Source organism: Cygnus olor, chromosome 2 (assembly GCF_009769625.2).
Source record: "Cygnus olor isolate bCygOlo1 chromosome 2, bCygOlo1.pri.v2, whole genome shotgun sequence".
Classification (NCBI taxonomy): Eukaryota; Metazoa; Chordata; class Aves; order Anseriformes; family Anatidae; genus Cygnus; species Cygnus olor.
In genome coordinates, this window is record NC_049170.1 from 18,064,122 (window position 1) to 18,088,152 (window position 24,031).

Below are 24,031 nucleotides of genomic sequence, written 5' to 3' on the forward strand. Positions count from 1 at the left end.
ATGCATGAGACACCATCTGAGGATCTTGCCAGTACATATAACATCAGTGATGAATGGCTAATGATTATAATAGATGGGGCAAAATGAGAAAATGGAACATTTTGGTGACTGCTCTGCATATGACTCAAAGGCTGATGATTGCAGGAAGATGGCAGGGAAGGTAGCGGTACTTGTCATTTCTTCCCTGCCAAGCTGCAATTACAACAGCCTGGCTGCTTGCAATTGTGATTTTAAACAAAACCAGCATCGCTGCCACATCAGGAGGATGCACAAGAATATCCTCAATGGGCTGATCGTCCATTTATGTGGTTAATCTAATTGGCTCCTGATATTTTTCCAAAATCCTGTCAGAGATTTTTCTTAAAAATGTGTCTAGAGACATTAAAACAAGGAACAGAAACCATTAAAACTCATTTTTTTTTCTAGTTGCTCCCTGCAAACTGCTGTTAAGTGGCACAATTACAAGTACAAATCAAGGAAGGTTAACAATTATCTAAATGCTGTCCGACGTGAAGGAAAGCCTCCTCCGCCTCGAAAACACCTGTCCTGACCTGCAGATGAGGCACTGTTATTGTCATCATGGAAAACAAAAGATAGAGCAAGATGATTGAGGAAACACAGACCCTGAACTGAGGGAAAACTTATCTCTGGTCTCCAGTGGCCCCTTATCAGGCGCAGACACGCGGCTCGCGGAGCAGCACGGGGAATTGCTCCTGGTTCCCAGCTCCCAGTGCACAAAGGCACTGGCTGGGCTTTGGGGGCAGAGCACAGGGATGAGGGGCTGGAGGGGCACCAGATCCAGTCCCTGCATCCTTCGTCTGTGATAAACCCAATGCTCTCTCTGGCCTGTTTGGCTGCATTTTGCCCTGAGATGCCTCCTTCCCCCACCAGCGCTGCCTGGGGCACATGGGCAAAGCCCTCCAGAGAACCAGCAGCAAAAGCAGGATCCGGCCCTTGCTCTCCCCTCAGGTGGGTTGCTCCGGGACACGTGTGTGCCCTGCTACTGCCACCAAAGCCACACACAACCACAGCCGTCCTGCACCAGGGGCTCTGCATTTGCCCAGTGATGTTCTGTTTTATCTATTTATTTATTTATTTTTGAGGTTTCAGTATTTGTATCTCGGGTTCGACATCAGCCAAGCTCCTAGCTAGCTCCCAACTTCTGCCAGAAAGCAGGAAGAATTACGAGCTGAAAGCCTCTGGTGAATCTTTGGAAGACTCGAAGAGGCCAGAAAAAGACTCTTGTTTACAAAATAAACCCACCCCGAAAAGCTGCGGAATGAGAGAACTCCTATCTGCAGCCACGGCATCTCAGAAAAGCTGCGGAATGAGAGAACTCCTATCTGCAGCCACGGCATCTCAGCAGCTCTCCGTCAGCACCCAGCCCCAGGGGACAACCTCGCTGTCGCTGCCTGTTTCTTCACGGAAACCTCACAGCCCACCTCGCGCTTCAGGGATGGCTGCACGAAAGGGGCTGGCTGCACGGGCGGGATGCGACAGCCTTGCCCCGGAGCACGGAGTGGGGAGCAGTGCTCTCCCTGTAGCAACAACTCCCTGTAGTAACATCTTCAGAGCAGTACTGCTGCTTGCACAGCCACCTTCCCTCAGTGCCCCGCTCTTCTGCGACGCGCCCTCAGCATGCCACAGCCACAAACCCACTCCCCCAGCCTGACCCCAATCCCAGCCGCCAGGGTTTTTCCATCCCTGTGGCACCCCGGTACGTGAGTGAGCGGCGGAAAATTGCGGCTTCGCTTGACAGGCAGGCTCCGGGCAAGACGAGCTTGTGAGAGGGGCTCAGAAATCAGGGCTCGGGTGCCTCCTGCCTGAAAGGCGCTTCGTTTGTCCTGGCCGTCAGGAACAAAGCGGTGACCATGACAGACACACAGGACATGGGGGCAGTGGGAGAGCTGTGCCCCACACCGAGAGGTTTACCACATGCAGAGCATTCACACGTACCCCTGGATAAACCGTGAGGTGACAGGCTGGGGCCGTGACAGGCCAGGGCCACGCTCACACCACACCACACCACACCACACCCTGCCCTCACAAACCCGCTTCCACTGCATCCTCGACGGACAGACACGGCAGGGGAAGGCAGAGAGGCACGGGTGCCTTCCTCCTGCAGCCCCTCAGCCCACCACATCGCCCTCCAGCCCCTCGCATCCCCAGCGGGCGTCAGTGCCGGGCTGCAGGGCGCTGGCTGCGGCCCCCAGACTAAATTGAGGCGATGCGATTTCTCTTGCAGAAACCTCACCTCTCTGAGGGCATTTCAAGCGTTTTACTCTGAATAAAGGGGGTTGGGTGGAAATCCGGCACATTTCGTGCACCCCAGCCCTGCCACCCCAGCACCGCTCCTCCAGCCTGGAAAGTGCAATTTGCATCAAAACAACAACAACAAAAAATGCAAAGAAGGGAAAGCCTAGCATATTTACACAAGGGAAGCGATAATGTTGTTTTGAAGGGTCTTTTCTGGATGCAGAAAATACTCCATTACGTGAAACAGGCTTTCACAAAGCGGGTTAACGAAAATCGCTTAAGAATCCCTATTCTTTGATTTCACAGATTCACAGACCCCGTGTTTCACAGCTTTCAGGGAAAATATTTCCTACGCCCTGTCCAGACACATCACAAGGATCACTGGACTCATCGACTGTGTTCCAGTGGATATCATTTACCCAACTATTTATTCCAGTATTTTACAGACATTGTGACAGCACCAGACTCATATATCAAAAGCACTCAGCTGGATATTGCCACCCCTAAACAAACAGGATTACAAAGATCCCCCCCAATGGTTACTGGGATCAGTTTGTTCCCAAAAGGTGACAAAACCTGGTTTTTGTTTTCCCCACAGCCTCGATTCACAAAGCAGCCTTTTGTCTCTCTCAGTAATTGGCATGCACTTATTTTTAGTCAATTTCTCAGCAATTCAGACTCCCACTAAGAGATCTCTGCACCCCGCATTATTTCCCAGTCCTGCTGTAATTGCCGCTGTGCTTTTTGTCTGCTCCTCGGCGCTTTATTTAAGGTGGCCCCGGTGCCGAGCTGGGGCTTCCCCACGCGTGGGCAGGCCCCGTGCCCCAGCTTGGCCGGGCAGGCATCAACTCGCCCCCAGTGAAAAACTAACAAAAAACGGCTATTGAAACAATTTTGGGGGTGCTTTTATTCCTCGAGCCTGAAAAAAAAACAACCCACCACAATAATAATCCTGCAGACACTTCTGCCAAATTATCCGGGTTTTATGTCCTCATGCAGGTAAGGGGAGAGAGGTGGCAAATGGCCGCTGGGAGCTCGCACTTACAGGATGCTTATTGAGATTTTGGGATTTTGGCCGCTAAATGGGCCAGTCCCGGTCCCTCCTGCCCTCCCTGCAGGGATGCCCCAGCCACCCCTGTGCTCGGCATCGCCCTGTCTGCGAGGAGCAGACCCAGTTCCAGCCCCTATCACGCAAAACGGATGAAAAGGGACGGCGGGAAGTTGCGAAGGTGGCTGCCGAGTGCCACACTCGGCAGCCCCGATGCACGGAGGCATTGATTTTAAATTGGAAAGGGTGCATGAGGCTGCATGGACTGCCACCGTGATGGGGCTGCGAGAGCTTTTTATCGTTTATGAAAGCGATCCCCGTCCCTGCTAGAAACTGCCTGCAACTGGCAAAATACAGCAGCTGCTCAAATCTCTGATGCTTCAAGATAAAATGAAACAACACCTTTAATCACTGGGTGAGACCATACGGGCTAGAAAAGGAGGGCGGCTATTACCTGTTTTAATTGCATACTTCAGAGTTGTCCTGCAGTTCAATAAAATTTCTTCCAAGGTCTGTGGCTGGTCTGCCAGTTCCCAGTTATATTCTTGGAGCAGCTCATTTGGGTAGTGGAAATCAATAACTTTTGTCGATCTATCAAAACTTTTGACCACATACTGAAGTAAAATGTCCACAACGTCTTGGAGGAAAGACATCGTTGTTATTTCTCCGTTGCATGCCGGCAGAAGGTCTGGGAATGGAGAAAGGAAAAGTTAACTTCGTTTTATGACCATACACACAGACATTGGGCACACGCTTCTCCCGTTTATGTTTGGGAAATCTTTTCTCTGTGTTCAACAAAAGTGGATTTTATTTTTATTTAGTAAGCAATTTGGTAAGATCGTGTTTTAAGGAATGTTTTCAGAGATTTAGTTAGGTTTTCATTTCCTACCTAAAGCAGCAATTTTTGCCTGCAGTATATTTCAGACCAATTTTTAAGACAATGAGAGAGAGCAGGCAAACAAGAAAAAAAAGGGAAAACGAAGGAAAAAAAAGGGAAGAATAAGGACTGGAAAATAAACGTTACAAGAAGCACTCAAAAACCTGTCATTTGCCTTGCAAAAATAAAAGACCTTCCTCGCGAGTGCCCAGCGCAAGGCTTGGCAGGTAACTTGTTGATAACCGAATGTGTTTTTCGGGGGTGATGCCCGGCAGCCCAGCAGCACGCACCCGGCACCACTCAGCGGGGCTGAGGCAAGCCCTCAAAGCCCTGCTCGGGGCTGCTTGGGGTGCCCGGGGGCTGCAGCACAAGCAAAAAGGGGAAAGGCAAAAATAAGAAATACCCCGAGCCGAAGTCAGCCGGTGCGAGCCCGCTTCTCCCTCCTCGCCGCCACCCTTAATCGAACCCCAGGCGCTCCAACGGGAAGGTCGCTGCTGTCGCTACCCGTTATAAAAAGCGACCTGCAGGCTCCAGCACGCCGCGGGGGGGGCTATTTTATTTTACGCTGCTTTATTTTTTTTCAATTTTCAGTTTTTCGGGACTTTTTTTTCTTTATTTCTAGCGGGTTTCACGGGGCTCGGGGCCGGGGCCGGGCGCCCCACGGAGCCTCCTCGCCCCGTCGGGTCTCCCTGGCCGCGGCACTTCCCGGCCCGCAGCATCCTTTTTTGGGGACTTTTTCGGTCTTTTTCAGAGCCGCGCCGCCGCCCGGGAGCTCCGTTACCTGTTGAGTGCAGGAAGGCGTAATTCACGTCGGCTTTCTGGCAGCCGCAGGGTTTTTTGTCGCAGGTACAGACCGGCCGCGGCTCCGCTGCCCCGGGGGCTGCCCTGGCGCCGGTTTCCACGGGTTTCTCGGCGTCCCCGTAGAGCAAAGCTTGACAGCGACACGGACACACACGGGCTCAGCACCGCGGTCCCAGCCTCCGTCCCCCCCCGTCTCCCCAATTCCCCGGCTCGGGGGGCGCATCCCGCGGCCGCCCCCAGCCCCCCGCCGCCGGGGGCCGCCCTGCCCTTACCGCACAGCTTGTTCCCCAGGCCTCCCGTCAACTTCTGCGCCGCCTGGCACCAGGCTCTCGCTGCAAGACAAAACGCGGCCGACATCCGTGGGGACGGGGGGCGACGAGCCCGGCACCCGCCGCTCCTTCCCAGGGACAGCCCTCCCCCCCCCCCCCCCCCACCTCGGAGCACCGGTGCCCTCCGTCGGGGCCGCCCGGTGCCCCCCTACCTGTGCCGGGGCTCTCGGCCGCCGCGGAGCCCTCGTCGGCCCCGAAGGGCCAGAAGCCGGAGCCGGGGCTGGCCATGGCGCAGGGGAAGGGAAGGGAAGGGAAGCGGAGGGCGCGGAGCGGCGAGCTGCAAGCCCCGGCGGCCCGAGCGGGTGTGCCTCGGGAGGGTGAGCTGCGTGTGTGCGAGTGTGTGCGCGTGGAAGTGCGCGTGCAAAGTGTGTGCGGCTGCGCCGGGCGGCGGAGGGGCGGGGGCGCCCCGGGCACGCGTGGGTGGGAGCAGCGCCCGTGGGCGCCCCCGGGGCCGCGCCGCGGAGCTGCCGACGCGATCGTGGCCCGCAGGCGCCGCCCGCCGCCGCCGCCCCCCGGCTCGGAGCGAGGCGGGGGGTCGGGGAGGGGGAAAGCCGCGGAGCCCCCACCCCGGGGCTGGCACCGACGGGACCGGGGAGAGCAGCCCGACGGCGGCTGTGTTCCCCCCCGGGGGTGTCCCCGCAGCGGGCTGCGCCGAGCGAAACGGGGGAAGGTTTTTTTTTTCCCGTCCCGACTCAACTCTGGGACACCCCCCGGAGTTTCGGGGGAAGCTTCCCCTATGGCAAGAGCTGGAAGGAGCTGAGACAATGCCCCCCTCTTTCCTCCCCCCATCGGCAGGGCAGCGAGCAGGGCATTCCCGGGGCGGGGAGGGGGCTGCCTCACCGGGGACCCCGTCGGGACGGGCTGGGGGTGGCGGTGTCCCCGCTGCTCCCCTCTCCTGGTGTCCCCTCTCCTGGCGGAGCTCTCGGCAGCCCCGAGGGCTCCCCGGGCCTCCCTGCGCCCTGGGGAGGCCGCACCGGGGGACGGAGAAGACGAGCCGCTCCCCTCGCCTCCCCGACGTCGATTTTGGAGGCACCCGGACCGCCCCTGGCCTCCCCTGGGGGCTGCAGGAGCCGTGCCCACCGTGGCTGCTTCTCCTCCCGCAGATGTAAAGTCTTGAGCCCACAGATTTTGAGCCCTGATCCCAGGAGGGAGGCAGGGGAGGCCGCACCAGGCCAATATGGGGCCCTGCAGCGAGCCCTGGTCACCCAGAGCCCACAGCCAAGCCCTGGGGCTGCCACAGCTGAGGGCATCTCTGAAGGCATCGGCTTTAGGGAGACGGAGAAGGGCACTCGGGCTTTCCATGGCAAGAGGCCGCTGCAAGGTCTTCGCCGCCTCGCCCTGTTGTTCCCCAGTCCCGTGTTTCGTCACTTCTGGGTGGAATTCAGACACAGCCAACCGCATCACTGCCTTGTGCCTTTTTATTTACGGTTTTAATAATACATGAGAAAGCAACTTTAAAATAGATTTCAAAATTTAAACAATTTACCACAATTTTTACATTGCAGCAAAGTTTAACTCAGTGCCGTGGCCTCATAGCTTCTTCAAGACTGGGAAGCAACCGCTACCTGTCCCTGGGGCGAGGCCAAGTGTCTGGGTGGCGGAAACAAAAACCCAACCTCTGTGGCTTGCTGCTGCCGGTAATTGTAGTATTTAGGAGAGCTAAGCAAGAGAGCAGGACCAGGCCTTTATATGGGCTTCATGAAATTTGCCTTCTCTTGTTTTGCAGCTGGGAACGTGCAATTATGAATCCTGAAAGGAAGCAGAGCAATTATCTGCGTGGTTTCTGTGAAATAAGGTCTTTTGAATAAGGAATCGGGGGAAATTTTGAACGCAGTGGCTATTGCTTTTATTTCTATTTAATTTCTAGTGGAACTGATTAAGAATGATCATTGCATTTAGGCAGCAATCAACCACAGAGCGTCTTTCTATTTCTTTTTTGGCACCCCAGAGATTAAGATTCCTAAAAAATCTAATGCAAAGCAGAACAAAGCAACACGATTTAGAAGTTCATCATTTAGTCACAAAGCGCAGAGGCAGAGGACAGGGCTGGATATACTTCCCATAAATAGATGTCTCCAACATAAAAATTATACACACAATATTGACCTTTAAAACTGGCTACTAGCTTTACAGTAAAGTCAATAATGAAATAAACTGCTATAGTATGCTATCCAATTAATCAATTCATTTGTTTTCATTACAGGGACACCACATACAGTTCATCCTCAAATTTAGGCATTGTAAACCTAAAATAAACAGAAATTCCCCTATGGTGTTCTTGTAATTTTTTTTTCCTGTAAGTCAATTTATTAGAAACAATAACTAAGGTTTTCTGAAGGTGCATATGGAAATTTGAATGCTTAACTAGGAAACTGTAAACTAAATGATCTATTTTAATTGGGTAAGACTGATGAAATGCAGAAGGGAAAGCGATATGCACTGAGAAAAGTAACCTAGATTTAAGCTGCTTATGTTTAATAATTTTAAGATGTAGCAGTGGTATGTGAAGAAAAACCAGTTTTTTTATTATTTTTAAAGTATATTGTATGTGACTGACAGTGTCCCTTTGCAACGGTGTTGGGCTGTAAACTACAGTAATTCATATTCACATGAACACACACGTAAACTTGAAACATCACAGATTAAAAAAAAATAGGATGCTCATGGTATAAAATGATAAAAAAGATTGATAAAAGCCAAATGGCAGCAGCAACAGCAGCAGCAGCAGCTAGAACTGCTGGATAAGGCGCCGGCGCTGCGAGGTCTTCCGCAGCAGTCTTCTGTAGTCATAGGGATTATCTTCGGGTTTACTCTCTTCCAGGGGGCTTTCGGCAACCCTTGACCTAGGGATTAAGTGCAGAAGTGTTTCAGAAATTAAAATCAAAACATTTACCTTGGGAAACACTCCTAATCGACTGCTTAACCTCCACCATCAGGACAGGAAAAAAGAAAAAAAGAAAAAAAAAATCAACCGATTTTGCAAGGCCTTGTCTCCCTGTGCTGCATCAAGCAGGCACCTCAGAACAAACACATTATCTGGAGAGCAGATGAACACAGGAGAACAACATGTTCTTCTGCGAAGGGGACATAATAAAAGGACATAAAAACACTGAGAACACGTGGGTGCTTTGCAGCAGTTTTTGCCTGCTGGCATTGAACCAGATTTTCAGCTGGTGTATGTTTGTTTGGTCTGTAAGTTTAACCTGCCTGTTGAGCTCATTGTAAGTGTCCATTTCGTCTTAATTTTTTTTTTTTTTTCAGATGGCAAGCCAGCTTGGGAAGCCAACTCTGACAGGCTGGAATGGTGGCCTAACACCAGATGTTGCCATGGAGTAAGATTAAAAATAAAACTCAGCTATTTATTAAGGCGATTAGTCTGAAATAACTACACAAATATATACTACAGGTGTGCCGCACCGCTGGTCCTACACCAGTGTCGAAGGTAGACTGCCAAAAAAACTTGCAATGATTCATTTCTCCAGACCAAATTGACTGTATAGTTTTTACATCCCGGTGACCCCATTCAAGAGATACTGAAGCGCAGAAATTGTATCAACTGAATTTAAGACAAAGATAAATCTGCCCTCAAAAGTAACAGTGTAAATTTAAGAGTTTCACAGATTTTTTTCCATTTTGGCTATTTAGGATGCAATCAGACAGCATGCAATACAAGGCCTGAATTTCCTTTCAGTTAGCTCAGTGGCGAAATTCTCATTCATCTAGAATGAGAAACCAGACCTCATACAATTTTGCAGCTTTCTAAACAAAGGGTGAAAGATTGGAGTAATTAACAACCCCGGAAATGCAACATTTTCCAAGAGATGTAAACTGTGTGGTAATTCCCTGATACTATGTTTAATTCCATGCCTTCACAACACCTTTCTAAAACTAATTGAGATGCCACATGAAGAATGCCAAAAAGTGAAATAAGTAACAGGCACAAAATACTCTACAAACATTTTTGCTGATATGTTTTCAAATTCAGCCATCATCCTAGACTTGGTGTTTTCCTTAGGCTTTTATTTAGACCATTTCCAGGTTTTCCTTGTATATATGAAGACACAAGGAGATATATAAAGATATATAAATGTGCGTGTATGTGCAATGTGTGCCTGAAAGAATATGAATTTCCTTTGCCCAGCAGAGGTCACCCTCTATGAAGTCTATGTGGGAAGAGAAGAGGTAGGGCAGACCTCAAACCTTCAGGGTCTTTTCCTGACTGTCCACCTTGGTGGTGTCCACTGCAGGCTGTAAGCACACATGCTGCTACAGGACAGTAGGAGGAGGCAGTCAAGCAGGTGTCTTACCTGCAGAAAGCAGGCAGAAAATTCGCCACACATCTACCCTGTTTAAAGCCAGACTGAGTCAGAAATACAACTTCTAAGTTCTGCTATACTTGAATTCAATTTTAGATCAAAGATTTACATCTCTGTCTATCTCATCTGGAGTTTGGGAAGCCAAAGCTGGCAGGCTGAAGACAAATCATGCTACTCTTTGTCCCTGTCAAGTTTTCAGCTACACATATTCCAAGTTGATTTGGCAAGATTCCACAAATTTAAAAATAGATTTATGTCTAATGTGAAAGTGCATCTTTTTTTGTTTGTTTGTTTTGAATTTGCAGACAGGTAATATGCATATGCATTTTTTTTCTCAATGAGTATATACAACATTTATTTTTTCCTATTATTATTTTGTATGACTTACCATTCAGTAGCTCTTAAAGTTGAAATCCTGCGCTCAGCTGGATGTCTCTTCTTTTTTGTGACAGAGCTGCTGTCCTTTGAGGTGCAATCAGGAGATGAAATTTCATGGTAATAGACATCTAAGTCTAGCACTTTGCTCAGACTGTCAATAAATAAATACTCCAAATTAACAATTTCACTTTTCAACATTATATTCAACATTAAAAGTAACACAACCAAATACCATTTTTGGTTGTTTTTGTGTTGAGGGTCTAAGGAAAAAAATATATAAACACAAGAAATATGTCTTTGGAATGTAGCTGCTGTATGATGCAGATAGAGAATTTTGCAATGCTAAATACTTTTAGACGTTCATAAAGCAAACATATATCACTGAAATAGCATGGGTTTGCCATATAATCAGTAGAGAGGTATTTTTATGATACAGTTCATCTGGCCTATTTTAGATATTTCCTTTAGGAAGATATCAATAGTTTTCCTAAAGATGCCTTTTTTTTTTTTTTTTTTTTTTTTTCTGTGACTACAAGAAGAGAGTCTAAAGCAACTAGTAGATATTGGTGTCAATAATGCAGATGCCTGGTTTTTGTTACATGAATGTTTAACCAGACTATCATATGTACAGAAAAAAATAACCTAAAAGCAACCTGAAAAGAACCTTCAGAATTCAATTGTCACATTGATGGAAATAACTCCTTGATTTCTGTTGCTGTGTTTGACTAATACAGTCAGCACATGAAAGTAGATGCAGTCATGGAACTGTTTAACTAGATTTAAGAGGAGTGAAACCAAACTGAGGCCAGTGAGGGAGAAACACTAGATGATGATGATTATGATTGTTTTCTAAACATAAGATGACTGTAGATGTGGATTATTTTCAAGATCCAAATGGTATCAGAAAAGCTGTAACTTAGAACTGACGTGGGAGACACGGATGTTAAGTGAGTCCTTGAAGCAGTGGCATAATCAAGGACAATTTAAACGCTGGTTTAATGATGATAGATGCTTTGAGCCCAACTTAAGGGCGTATAATGTCATGTAACTTCACTGAAGATACATTTTTTTAGATATGGAGCTTGACTCTGCAACCTCAGCCAAGGATAGCACTAACAGCTCATTCATACAGTGCTCAAGTATCTTGCATCTATGAAGAGGCCAACATAGCATTACACAGGGTCACTGGGGAACAGCAAAAAAGCTTATGTATAGAAACACAAACAATACAGAGCTAAGATGTAAGTCAGAAGCTGTGAACAAAGTCTACAGGATCTAAAATACAGGAAGGCAGGATGTATGATTCTATGATTCTATATGTGCTGCCTCCTTCATTTCTACATAGAGCTATCAAAACAGGTTAGTTACAATGTGAAGAAAGGCTTCAGGTTGAAATTTCAATAGCTACTCTTCTTTACCTGTTATTAATGTATTACTGTTATACTAATATCTTACTGTTTCCATTTTTATCATCTATTTCCAAACAGTTGTATATTTTTAGGAGAGAAATTTAACAGCCTTTGTATTTTTGCTACGGAAAAAAAAATGGTTGCTCATTTAGTTTGACTGGAATTTTAAGCACCTTCAATTATTTTCCGTGTCAGAACTATCTTTGATGCGGACCTTATCTTAACTTATTATTGTGCTTGTGTTGCCATGGTAAAGGGCCATGCTGCAGTAAAACTGAACAACTGAATTCCATAATGGATTTTTGTTGCTGAAAATTGCATATTTAACTTTGTATATGATGCCCTTCCTGTGAATCACCAAATCACCATGCTTTTTTAATGCTTTATTTTCATGGTTGAAGTGCAGCTAAGAACTATTTCTAAAGAACTAAAATGGCAATAGTGAAATAATGAAAAAAATTACCTTTCTTTTCTTGGTTTCCGTTTTTCATCTTGCATTGATTTCTAAAAAAGCACAAAATTATTAAAAAATACTGAAAGGAAAGTTTATGCAAAGATATGACTCATCAATATGCTAGGTAGGAAAGTGTTGCATATGTTTTGTTTAATGAAAATACAGAGAACTTAATTTGTTGAGCCATAGAGCAAGTGCGCTGGCAAAATCTCTTTTCAGACTCTGTGACTATGCATGTCACTGAGAATGTGTTGAAATGCTGTGAAAAAAAAAAGCTAAAGTAATTGTGATCAGAACAACAATAATAAAAAGTAAAACTTTCATATATCTGTAGCTGTTTTAATGATGTTCACAACACTATCTCAGTGAGGCAAGTTTACTTGGATGCCATGAGAATTACCATGTATACAGGCAACACGGTGGGAGAAGGCATAATCCTGTTCTCATTAATGCCAATCCAGCGTCACAAGTTTTAGTAGGATAAAATTGACAAAGGCCCCATTTAATAAGAAGTATGCTGGGTGGCAAAATCGTCTTTAGGATATGAGACATCCAGAAATGCAGAAGAGGGAGACTGATAAGGAATGTGAGTAATTTCTTATCTCTAATAGATTTCTGTCTTTACACTCAGGAAGAACGTTATGGTGCAGCATCTAAAGCGTTATGTAAGCAGTATTTTTAAGTGCAGATGGTCTTAAATTTGGTCTTAATTTTGGGCTTGATTATGTTTCTCTCAAACTAGGGAACACTTACTAGAATTTATGAATTGTAACACTGTAAGGCCATGAGAACTAGGAATCCTGATGGACACACACCTCAGTCTGCAGGCAGATGCACAAGACATATAATTTCAAAATGATGGACTGATTTTAAGTAATAACCTCCCAAATAAGCTTTTAGTGGCTTGTATGAACAAAAGTCTATTGTCAGGCTTCATTTACACCGGTGTACCACTTTAGTTCATTTGATGTGCGTGAAGATGAGTGAGAACGGAAGGTGTCTAATCAACATCTATAATGTGGTGTGAGAGAAATACCTGTTTTTGCAGAAGGGGACCATAAAACAAAGTATTTTTTTTTTTTTTGCATTCATAATGCATGCCCTAACTTTCAGGTAATCTGGTCTTGATAATGTGTGAATAGCTGCTGATCACAAAGATTTTTTGTAAGGCAGAAAAGCCATGAAAGCTGGGAAAACTGACTTCCAATGTCCAAGAACAGAAGAACTGGTAGGCCCATTTTCTAAGTTTCAGTGTAGTACAAATTTATTCTGACTCTTTCCCTTACCAGTAAATTTCATGTCAGGAAGACAGGCTTCTCTTTTTCGCACCTTCACAAAAAATACAACTAATCAAAGTTAATAATATTTTACACCTTCCAAAACTGCTGCTAAAATTTTTTTTAAAAAATCCCCAATATCACTGCAGTTTTTGTTTGCACTGATGTGATGCCCGTTTTCTGATATGGAGATGGCCACGTAACAAATTGTGTCCATAAAATACAATGGTCCTGCCTGCATAGTCTCAGCTTTCTAAATATGCATTTGCTTTGGAATTACACATCTCCTCAAACATTTCCCAATACAGAATTCAGTGTCATGCCTTTCACTTCAGTCCTTTATCTCACCAATATTGTTTTCACAAAACAAATCTCATTCTTACAGGCCAATTTATTTTTAAGGATATCATTTCTTTTCAGATTATCATTGTTCCCAAGCTGTGTTATTTCAAAGCCCCCATAATAAAATATAGCCGTATTTGTCTTTTTTGGTATGCCAGACACAACTCTCCCTAAAGGCCCTTGTGACACCTTCTGTTGAAAGGAGAAGCAATTGCTACGGTTAGTTTATTAGCTGGGCTCTCACCGGCTGCTAAAATAGGTCACTAAGATACAGGCACCTCGAGCAAATGACATTAATTGCTTTTTTTGTTGGAACTGCTTTTTGAGCTGCTTTTACATTTTCTCTCGTTATGCTTACTTTCTTGCTCTCTCTTTTTTTTTTCCTTTTTTTTTTCTATATATTTAAGGGCACTGAAGTCAAGAAAGGAAAGCAGACCTTGGTATCTGAACTTGGACCAAAGGCTATATATAGAGACGCTCAAATCCATTAGTCTCCTGAGCTGTTTGTATTTGCCAATTCCTTCATAATCACAATCTGACACATTTGTAAAAGAAGTTACAGTGTGCATACTAATACAGCCTATTTTAATATTTGCTCTCTCTGCAAGATCGAGCAGTAATTTAGACACTCAAAATAGCTCTCCAAATGAACCTGTTTTTCTCCCATGACTTACAAAGAAACTACGGAGAGTAGGCATTTCCTCTAGGTATTGAAAGTGCAAATGCTGCTTATGCATATAATGAATGTACATATGGTTGGGTACAAAAATAAAAATTGGCCTGATGTAGGGTCCCAAGCTGGGTAACTCTGAATTTTAATAATTTCAAATCTAGTTTGAAATTGGATGTTTATGGCATGCTTCCTTTCAGTAGGGCACAGCTTTTATGCTATATCAGAAAGGAATACAGGAATCAGATAATTAGGGAGTATGTTTAGGTGGGAATTATCTGGCAGTTTTAGCCCACAAAAACTTGCTAAACTCACATGTATTAGAGTGTAGTAGGTGGAGTCTTCTGGATTATTTAATGTCTTGGGCTTCCGTGGCCTCCTTGGGGGTCTCTGCTTTGGGCGAGAGTCTTCAACTTCAGCTGCAACTGTGGAAAAAGCAGAAAAAAGTAAGGCTTATTTCTTCACAAAATGGAAGGCTTTTACAAAAAGAGAATTTCACTGGAGAGCAAAAAAATCCATTTAGCCAATTTACTGCTCACAGTCACCCAAGAAAGCAACAGTTTTGGGCATTCCCATGTCCAGACTGGAAAGGAGAATGGGTTTATTTATTTGAGGCCTGACTACCCACATGGACTCACGTAATGAATGTCACTGGAACAGCCCAGCAGCCTGCCTGGCATGGGCTTCTCCTCTGAAAAGGGTTGATGCTGCACATTTGGAGAGGTCCTCTGAAGGGTAGTGGCTACCAGCTCAAAACAGAGAGCTGAGCAGGGAGGGTGATGTTTTTTCAGACTCAAGTCAACCATTAAGGTGTCAAATGTGGGAACCAGCATTAGATATCTTCCCTACCCTATTCAAAGGTTGGTCCTCTTCACTATTATGCTGTAGATTTTCCCCCGCTGAGGCTGTTCTGTTTCAAGCCAAATGACATACTGTTGGGCAACACAGCGTGACTATGCCCATAGCATCCAGAGCAATCCAGTTTAGATTCTCTGGTTTAGATGTACTCAACTCAACGGTTTCTACTTCTACAAAAACTTTCTACAAAATACCAGGAATGTATTAATTCTAATGGAAACAAAACCAAGATTTTCACACAAAATGGAACTGCTGTCTTCTGGTAATCTCCAGACTCTAGGTTAGAGACTGATTTGTGGGCTACATAAGAGTCTATAAAAGAAACATTTCTGCACTCATCAATGATGATAGTGTGAGGGTGGAATAAATATCTAGCTTCAATAAATTACTGAAATGTGTTCTGCTCATCTACTCCTGTTTCACATGAAATGACTTTGACTCCATAACCCAGATGTGCTAATTACATGTGATTGAGTCTTAGAGGGAAGAATGTACTTTGTTCTCTAATGGCCACCAGAAACTCTTTCTCACTATAAAAATAAAACCTCTCCCATATAGATCAGACATCTTTTTAATTATAGAGGTAGCATGATCATTTAAAATGAGAAATGGTCAGTAATACATCAGTGTTGACTCCTGCAAAATTAGCTGGGTAAGTTTTTTGTTATGTGTGATAAATAAAGGCTTGTAAAGGTCATGGATATACAGAGGAGCCAGAATGAATAATGTTAATTTAAAATGTAAATGGATAATGATTACATTTATTGTTTTAGTTTCTTATCTAAAATGCAGACTGCTTCTCATGTAATGAATGAACAAGTACCTTTTAACATTTTGCACTTAAGAGAACGATGGTGTTTTTCTAAGTCAGGGTACAGATAATTCATGCTAAACAATGAGATTTAGATGCAATACATTCGTTTCACTAACCTGTATTAAATATAAATTACATTCTTTCATTTGAGGAGGTATGGAAGGCCTGACTGTGCTCTATGTGGGCTGCTGGTACTCTGCTGCATTTCAAATGGGCCACCTGGAGTTATCTGAGTTTCCATTTGTGACTGAGTAGAGGCAAGCCTACCCTGTTGTATTTTTAAACACAATGGGAGCCTAAACTGGAAACAATACCTTAAAACAAACAAACAAACAAACCCAAAACCAGAAAACCAAGCACATAAAATTCGGTGTAATTGAAGAGAAATACCTAAACTCTTGTATGTAGGACATTTACAAAAATTGTATCAAAGATCCTGACTGCATGAAAATCTGGAAAAAGAAAATGAAATCAAATTGGAGGCTCTAAGAAAATCTCAAGGAAAAGATTCTCGTAATACCTAAAGATTTTTTATTGTCCGCCAAGAATCTATAACGATGTATGCTGTTACATTATTTAATTCATCACTGTCAAACACATGAAAGCATTCTCATATTCTAGACAACAATTATTCCACCTGAAATTAGTTGTACACTTCTTGCATATGTGCTCTGCAAAGAAGACTTGTCTTCCATTTAAAAAAATAATTTTGACAATGATAAGGGTTTTAGGAAAAAATACCTAATTATCTGGACTCATGCACGTTACATATGTACAAGCTATGCAAAAGAACCAAGAAGACAGAAGTATCCTGCTGGGGCAGCCAGTACTCTAAGCTTGGACATCCATTGTTCCTTTTTAGAATTACATAGGTGGCTGAAAATGCAATCCTGAATTTTGCCTTTAAATTACACAGTACGTTAAAAGTAGTTTGCTGGATTTAGCTTTCTTTGTTTCCCCAGAAAGTAAACTTGTGATTTCCCTCTGCACTTAGATGTCTGCGTTCATTGCTACTGAAATACAGCTGGTGTGGTAGTTGTTTGTGGTATTGGATAACACACTGCACAAAGTAAGATTTACTTTTTATTAGCTGCTGATAGTTCCAGAAATCATTTACTTGGTAGAGTTAAAGGTGGAAGGCAAATTAAATACCCAGTCCTGATAAATGGTGAGTTTGATGTGCTTGTTTTCTAGATGGCCTATACCTTTCTGCATTAAGCAATGAAGCAGAAAGGTGTAAAATCATTCACTTGTTAATAGGCCAATTATGTTGCTTCTGTAGTCCATAACAAAGAAAATGTTTCTTTTGAAGCCTGATCTCTCCATAGTAAAACACCTCATTGCTTATTTTTGCTTAAGATTCTCCTGTAGGAAGGTTTTTGAGCTTAACAGTGAACGTGTGCCATGCTGTAATCCATGCCCAGGAAGTTAAATCTCTCCACTGCCCAAACTTGAAGCAGACCATCACAACATACATTTGATCAAGTGATGGTGGAAAGTTTATCAAAAGTTAAGCTCACTCTCCAAGAGAATGAACAAGTTACAGTGCTAAGGGTCAGCCAAGGTGTGTGAACAGTGTGGCTGCCTATTTAATGTATGCGTATCCTGAACACCACCTCAAACCACAGAAACTGCAGAGAGCAGCGCATGTTTGAAACATTCAAGTACAGGCAAGAAATCCTTGAATAAAGATGAGTCAGTATCACCAGCCCTTTACATTGAAATGTATCTGCACATCCTGACGTACAATGATTAACTTGGAAGATAACAATCTAGAGGAACCAACATCCATGGATGCTAATGTAAATTAACATATGACTTACAACAGATCTTATACCGAAGACTGAAGAAATAGCGTGCTTACAGCTGTGATAAGCATCTAACTGATGAAAGGTCTCTGTTTCTTAGGCCACCTGGAGAAACAGATAAACCTGTCTGCAGGCCACCTAAGTGAAATGTTACTTGTTTGATTCAGCGTTGCTCCACATCTCATGGGGACAGGAAGTATAAAGCTAGTCTCAGAAATAAGCAGGAAAAAAAGAAACAAAAACAAAAAACGATACAACACCCACCACAAACAAACAAACAAACAGGCAGTAGGACCTGTAATTGTCTGGGTTTTGTTGGGGAGATTGGAAGTAATCATAAAAATGCAGAGATAGTAACTGGAATTCCAGGACATGACAACAATAAATTAACAGCTATTACTGCTTACAACATTTAGGTGCATTCCTTTTTGTTGTGCTAATTGTTCAAAAAAAAAAAAAAATTAAATTGAGTTTGGGAAATGCACGTAGAAAAAGCACTATTCTTTAATGTTCTGGTTAGTAATTTTTAGGGCTTGTTTATTCATATGATGTTCACCCATGCCAAGAATTGGAAATTATGGTTGATGGACACAAGCTTTTAGCAATCTAAAAAAACATAGGGGGATTATTTTGGCACAGACTTAGAACTAGGAACTGCAAGAGATGGAGAGCTTTCTAGTTGCACCCAACAGTATTTGACAATGTTTGATCTCTCATTCCTAAGTCCTGCCTGCCTCACCAAGGGAGGAAGTTCCAGTCTCTGGCTGAAACTGATACTCTCATATCTGAGAGTCTGGTGGCCTAGCCTGATTGTTGTTTAGGGAAATGGCTTTGCTCCACTTCCTCAACTTCCCTCACCTCATGCTCTGCCAATGGATCTAACCAGCTCCCAGCACAGATCTTATGTGCCCTGGCTGCATGGTGCCCAAAGAATGACCAAACAGCACAAGCACTTCACTGCCCTGCTTTTCTCCAGTCCCACTCTTCAGTGCTCCACGGCTGGCTACTCAGTTCCTCTGTGCAAAGAGGAAAAGACTGGCCTCTCAATACTGCTCTGCTCCCCTAGCACTAGAAGAGCTCCCTTTTTCCTGCAAAGGCTGCCCAAGTACTCAGTGAAAACAGTGCTGCAGCAACCTACAGCAGGAGGAATACCGGGTGAAAACCCTGCCTGACTCACGGCTTCGTGTAGCTGAATAGGCTCTCAGCTGCACAGGAGCTCCTTGTTTCCAGTGAATTTCATTTTAAATATAGAAAATTCTCTTCCAGAGATTTTGTACTTGAACTGTCATTTAATACTTACAAAGATGAGCACCATTATTCATCTGGTAAAAAAAATAAATCTGTTCCCATCATGATCAAATTCGCACGCCTTCAGGTTTCGACCTCAAAAAACTAGATAGTGCATCTATGCTAACACTGCTGTAACCCCAAGGCTCACTAGTAGTCCAAAGGTGCAGTCCTGAGATGTAGCCATTATGTTTGCTGAATGTATTTAACAAGAAAATATAACCTACTTGGTGATTTGAGCCACGGAGAATATTGTTTATTCCAGTAACCTTGTGCAGTGTACCTTGAGCATTTTAAATTCACTTATGAACAATTTAACCTTGTAGATTTAAGACTCATTTAACCTTTTGACTCATAGGTTATTTAAACTGCAGGATTTGCATTTTTATTAAAATAAACAACTTTGAAAATCTGAACACTTGTCACAGTTCGCCACCCAGATGTCCCGCAGTTCCTTCCCTTCTGTGGGCAGCAATATAATAAAATATTTTATTATAGGAGCAGGTAAGTTCTGTTATAGGAGCAGCTAAGTTCTAAAACTGACAGTGGCCACCTACCCACTGATGAAGGCAAACAAGCATTCCTATCTGGCATAAAGCTATAAAACAATTCACATGTTATAGGTGTAAAATGACATATAAAACCAGTGAAGCTGAGGAAGATACATAAATAAGTGTAAACCACCAGAGTAATTAGATGCAGGCAAATACTACATGATTTAAACAACTGCTAGCAACCTCTGCTTTCATAAGGGTAGGACAGCAAAGGTGGCCCTAGAGAGAAACCTGCAGTAAAAGTGTATCCTTCTGTAAATGCATGTGTATAAACTGTACTGTAACACATAATGTACGCAAGAGGACAGGAAGGCTCCTCCCTGTTTAATAACAGACAGTCATCACTCACCATGTCTACCTGCTTCACTTTAGCATGGCAGTCTGCAGCACATTATCTCAAATCTTTATTTTCTGTAGTTGTCAGAGATCTCACTACACTGCATACAGAAAGTAAGAAATCCAGGCCGCTGGTAACTCCTGTTTTGTAGACGGTGCAACCTACATGATCATAGGCATACTTTTATTTACCTATTCTGTACATCCAGGTAGATCGTATTTGCTATAATAAATATCTGCTTAAGTTGAGACAATGCAGCCTTGTGATTGAGTTCTGTAATGCTTAGGCTCCAACCGGCTCCCAGGCACACCTGGGAATTGCTGCAGCATCTTCTTTTGATTGATCTTAGCTGGAAAGTAAACAGTTTTCCTGTTGTGTGAATTATGTTTGAATGTAGAAAAAAAACACATTCACGTTCCATACCAAGAAAGGTCTTTCAGTGAGGCTTAGCAGTTATAAATACAGCTGCAGGGATGTGAGGAATCAAGGCTCAGGCCCCTGCTGCCATCCCGCATGCCCTAGGCGAGCAGCTGAGCTGCTGTTCACTGTCAGACTGACCGTGGTATGGAGACTGAAATTTCACGTCATGGCTTGGAAGGGACAAAGTTTGACTAGAGGCCAGCTGGCTTGCCTTGCTTTTTTAACGTTCACTATCTGTCAAAAGTCACCTTTGTCACATTTATCATGAGTAGCCACACAACTTGTGTGAGGTATGACGGTAACACAGCACACAGGGACTACAGCTGCCCAACTCAGACCAGCTGGGCAAGTAGGGCCAAGGAACCAGACCCAGCTCCAAGTGTAATACTGCCTGTTGTACCATGGGACAGCTGGCTACAAAAAGATTGGGAACAACAGTTATAATAAAAGCTGGCTTTGGAGCAGTTTTACTTACTGGAGCAGAGCATTAAGTGAGTTACTGGCTGGAGAGCCATAAGCAGGCTGGAAAGGCTAGTTTGGTTTGAGATAGAAGTGGCCAACTCATGATTTACAACATTTAAGGGCAAAGTAGGACACTAGCAGGCCTGTGCTTTAGTAGCACATTTCCGTTTGTACTGAATTCATTTGTAGCTTCGTGGTCAAATAGTACCCACTATTTCATTTGAAATGCATTCACGTTGAAAAGAGTAACTCCTTACAAACATGGATTATGATTACCATTGCTGACATTTTTTGCAAAAGGCAATTAGACATTATTAACAAACAGTCACTTTTTGCACCTGTAACTTAAAGAGAAGAAAAAAAAAAGGATCAAAACATTCTCAAAGACTATGCCTGGTACACAAAAGAGCAAAGTGCTGTCATATCACACACGCACACATTGCCAGGAGAAAAAAAATAAGAAAATAAATCCTCCTTTTGTTAAAGCCACATAATACCAGCTTGTAAAAAATGTCGCATTTCTTTCTATTCATCAAAATGAGACCAAAGTCCTTATGCCACTCAACAACTGTTTCACTGTTGTTTTAAAAACTTGGTTCAAAGAAATGTATGACGCTCTTCACTTCCGTGTTCAAAAAGATACAAGCAGCACTTTCACACACTTCACCATTGGAAAAATACTGTATTATAACACCACAGAGATGTAAAACACTGTGACATTTTCAAAAACAAAGGGAAGTTAAGTGGCTGACTGGTAACCAATTTAAGCAGGGTTGCTTGCACAGGTGACAAGCTCTGACATTCGCTTGCCTCTTGCAGAGCTACTTAAATTTATAGCAGCGCTTATGGAGGACGTTGTTCTATTCTGCGCATGGCATGAACATACTGATACACTTTCACTGTGTTCACTGGTGTAAGTAATGAGACCTTTAACTCGTTAAACAGGGATTTTTTTATTCCCATCCCTCTATCTACCTCTCTTCCCTGGCTTCTGGAGGAAGAACGTGTAAGAACCAAGAGCTATTTTCCATAGCATGCATTTTTAATCCCACAGATCTACCTCATAAAAAATCTGCAATATTTAATAAAGAACTCAGTACAAACCTAAACATTATTCAGCCTTTAATGAAAGATCACGAAACTTCGTTTTTAACTTCACATTTACATTCTTTTGTTATTTTTTGGGAACAGGTTGATCTACACAGATTATCTAGGAGCAGCCAGTTTATACTTGGAGGTTTAGATTTTCTAAACACCAAGCCCTCATTTTAGATGCTTGACCTCTTGAAAGGACTGCAAAGTGGGGGTGCAGTACCTTTAGGATCTCTTCCACTTAGCCATGGGATCTGAATGATGTTTTAGCAAACGTGGCAACCAACGCCACAATGTTATAATGCAAGTATTACAATTGGCTCTGGGCAGCCAGGGGCACTTCCGCATTTGATCCCAGCTGTACAGAGGTGAGCAGAGCTCTTCCCCAGAGGCAGGGAAGTGGCATAGCTGGCACAAGCTGCCCTGCAGAAATGGAGGCCCACCCAGCCAACTGCCATGTTTGCCCTCGTCTTCCTCTGCATCTACGGCCCAAAAACAGGCTGAGGAAAACCCGTTACGTCCACTCCAACTGAAAAGGCTTGAGCGACTTTGTCAGCTCTTTGTGGACCTCCTGGTGGGGCACACTCTGAATGCCATGTCTTCCATCTATCAGTACTCCTCCCCACTGCACCTAATCTGCTCCAAGAATGGTTACATTTTGAGAACCCTACTGCCCATGCTAACTGGAATATATGTATCTTCGGAGTGTGTTTTCAGAGGTAATATCCTCTTAAGTATAGAAGTCAAATGGATGCTAATTATTAATAAGAATTTACTTATAAAGTCATGCCCACCAACATGGGGAGGAGTTGCAAGTTTTGCTACACTCAGCTGCACTTCTGGGTAGCTAAAACTTTTACTCAGCATAAATGCGATAAACTGTGGCAAAGTGTTTGACATAGTACCTAAAAATATTTTGTTTTTAAAACGTAGCTGCCTATCTCATCCATGACACATACTGCTGAGGAACAATGAATAAAAAAGAGTCAGTGTGGATTTTTTACCAAATAAAATTATTACGAGATATGCTGTGTCTAGGCCTCACGATGATCCATTCACCAATCTTAGAAGTGCTGAAACAAAGTACCAAGAAAAACGGTAAATGTGTAAATCTCAGTCATGCTTGGACATTTCTCTGGAAAAGTATTTTTCAGACACATACCCATATGAGGCTTAGCACGGAAAACAAACAGCCTGAGTTACATGAGAAGCCAGAGCTAGTCCCTCTTCTAGTCCCTGGCCTTTAAACCATGAATAGGAGTTGTTTCTTGCAGTCCTGTTAACAAATGAAAATTCGGCCTAAACATAAGGTTCAACATTACCTGACTGACAAACATTAGAAGAAAGTTGTCATTAGTTTGCTTATCTTTGGACAGCATCACAGTCTCAGCTGATGTGACAATATCATTTCATTTAATTTTGCTGCAACGCTAAGTAGTCTTCAGATAATTTCGATATCTGAAAAAATGTAACACAGGATTTCTCATTATTATATAAGTAGTACATATGTTCCAAGGTACCCAAGGGTAAAATGGTGGGCTTGATAATGAATTTAAAAGGTATTGCTCCAGCTACTACAAGTGCAGGCCCCCTACCACACTTACCTCCCAGCCCTCTCCTTAAACAACCAACAAAAAAAGTGTAGGAAGCCCCACACTACTGCCCAGTCCTGCAGCTACTTCATATGGTTCACTCAGGTGAGCAGATGGTGTCTTGCTGATGTCGGGATGCAGAACAGCTTCTGCAACTGTAGGCATGTGTCTTGGCACACGTGCAAGTCCCTGGCACTGACACCAGCAACTTACAGTTTTATTTACAGAGACATTTCAAATGCTGAATTAAGGGCCTTGCTTAGTAAATGCACATTTCAATAAAGCCAGAGCTTCTGCATTTAGGTTAATACTGACATAATTTTTCCCCATTTTTCTAACTTCATCTTTCCCTCCTTCCTGAAAAGGGTATTTCTCTTGCAGCCCCAAATATGCCTTTTTATGCACACGAATTAAAATACCATCAATCTCAGTTGAGAGAGTGGAAAACTTGGTTCCACTGAAGTCAGTTAAATAACTTTGCCATTCTGTCATTGCTCAGTGTGTTATGTTTAACAAATTTAGCTTATAAGCTTCTTACCTGCCGCGAAAAGGCTGCCAAATCACAAGGCTCTTTCTCTGAACCTCCCTTCAGTGTCTTAGAGTCCTCAGCCTCCATAACAGTGCTTTCCCTATCTTTTGTTGTTTGGGGG

The 24,031-nt window shown here is 43.7% G+C and overlaps 2 protein-coding genes across 2 annotated transcripts in view; both read right to left on the reverse strand.

Moving 5' to 3' along the window:
* The window catches only part of GAD2 (glutamate decarboxylase 2), a 38,217-nt gene extending 32,480 nt beyond the window's left edge, over window positions 1-5,737 (reverse strand). Inside the window, exons 1-4 of the mRNA XM_040548170.1 lie at window positions 5,464-5,737; window positions 5,255-5,314; window positions 4,963-5,112; window positions 3,759-3,992 (exon numbers count right to left, since the gene is read on the reverse strand). Of these exons, the coding sequence (XP_040404104.1) occupies window positions 3,759-3,992; window positions 4,963-5,112; window positions 5,255-5,314; window positions 5,464-5,539 (520 nt within the window). The 5' untranslated portion in view covers window positions 5,540-5,737. The remainder of the gene's footprint in view (window positions 1-3,758; window positions 3,993-4,962; window positions 5,113-5,254; window positions 5,315-5,463) is intronic.
* An 849-nt stretch (window positions 5,738-6,586) lies between these two features.
* Window positions 6,587-24,031, reverse strand: part of MYO3A (myosin IIIA) — a 114,960-nt gene continuing 97,515 nt past the window's right edge. The window contains 9 exon segments of the mRNA XM_040548931.1: window positions 6,587-8,154; window positions 10,016-10,156; window positions 11,878-11,918; window positions 14,473-14,582; window positions 23,112-23,141; window positions 23,144-23,173; window positions 23,176-23,211; window positions 23,214-23,247; window positions 23,920-24,030. Of these exon segments, the coding sequence (XP_040404865.1) occupies window positions 8,040-8,154; window positions 10,016-10,156; window positions 11,878-11,918; window positions 14,473-14,582; window positions 23,112-23,141; window positions 23,144-23,173; window positions 23,176-23,211; window positions 23,214-23,247; window positions 23,920-24,030 (648 nt within the window). The 3' untranslated portion in view covers window positions 6,587-8,039.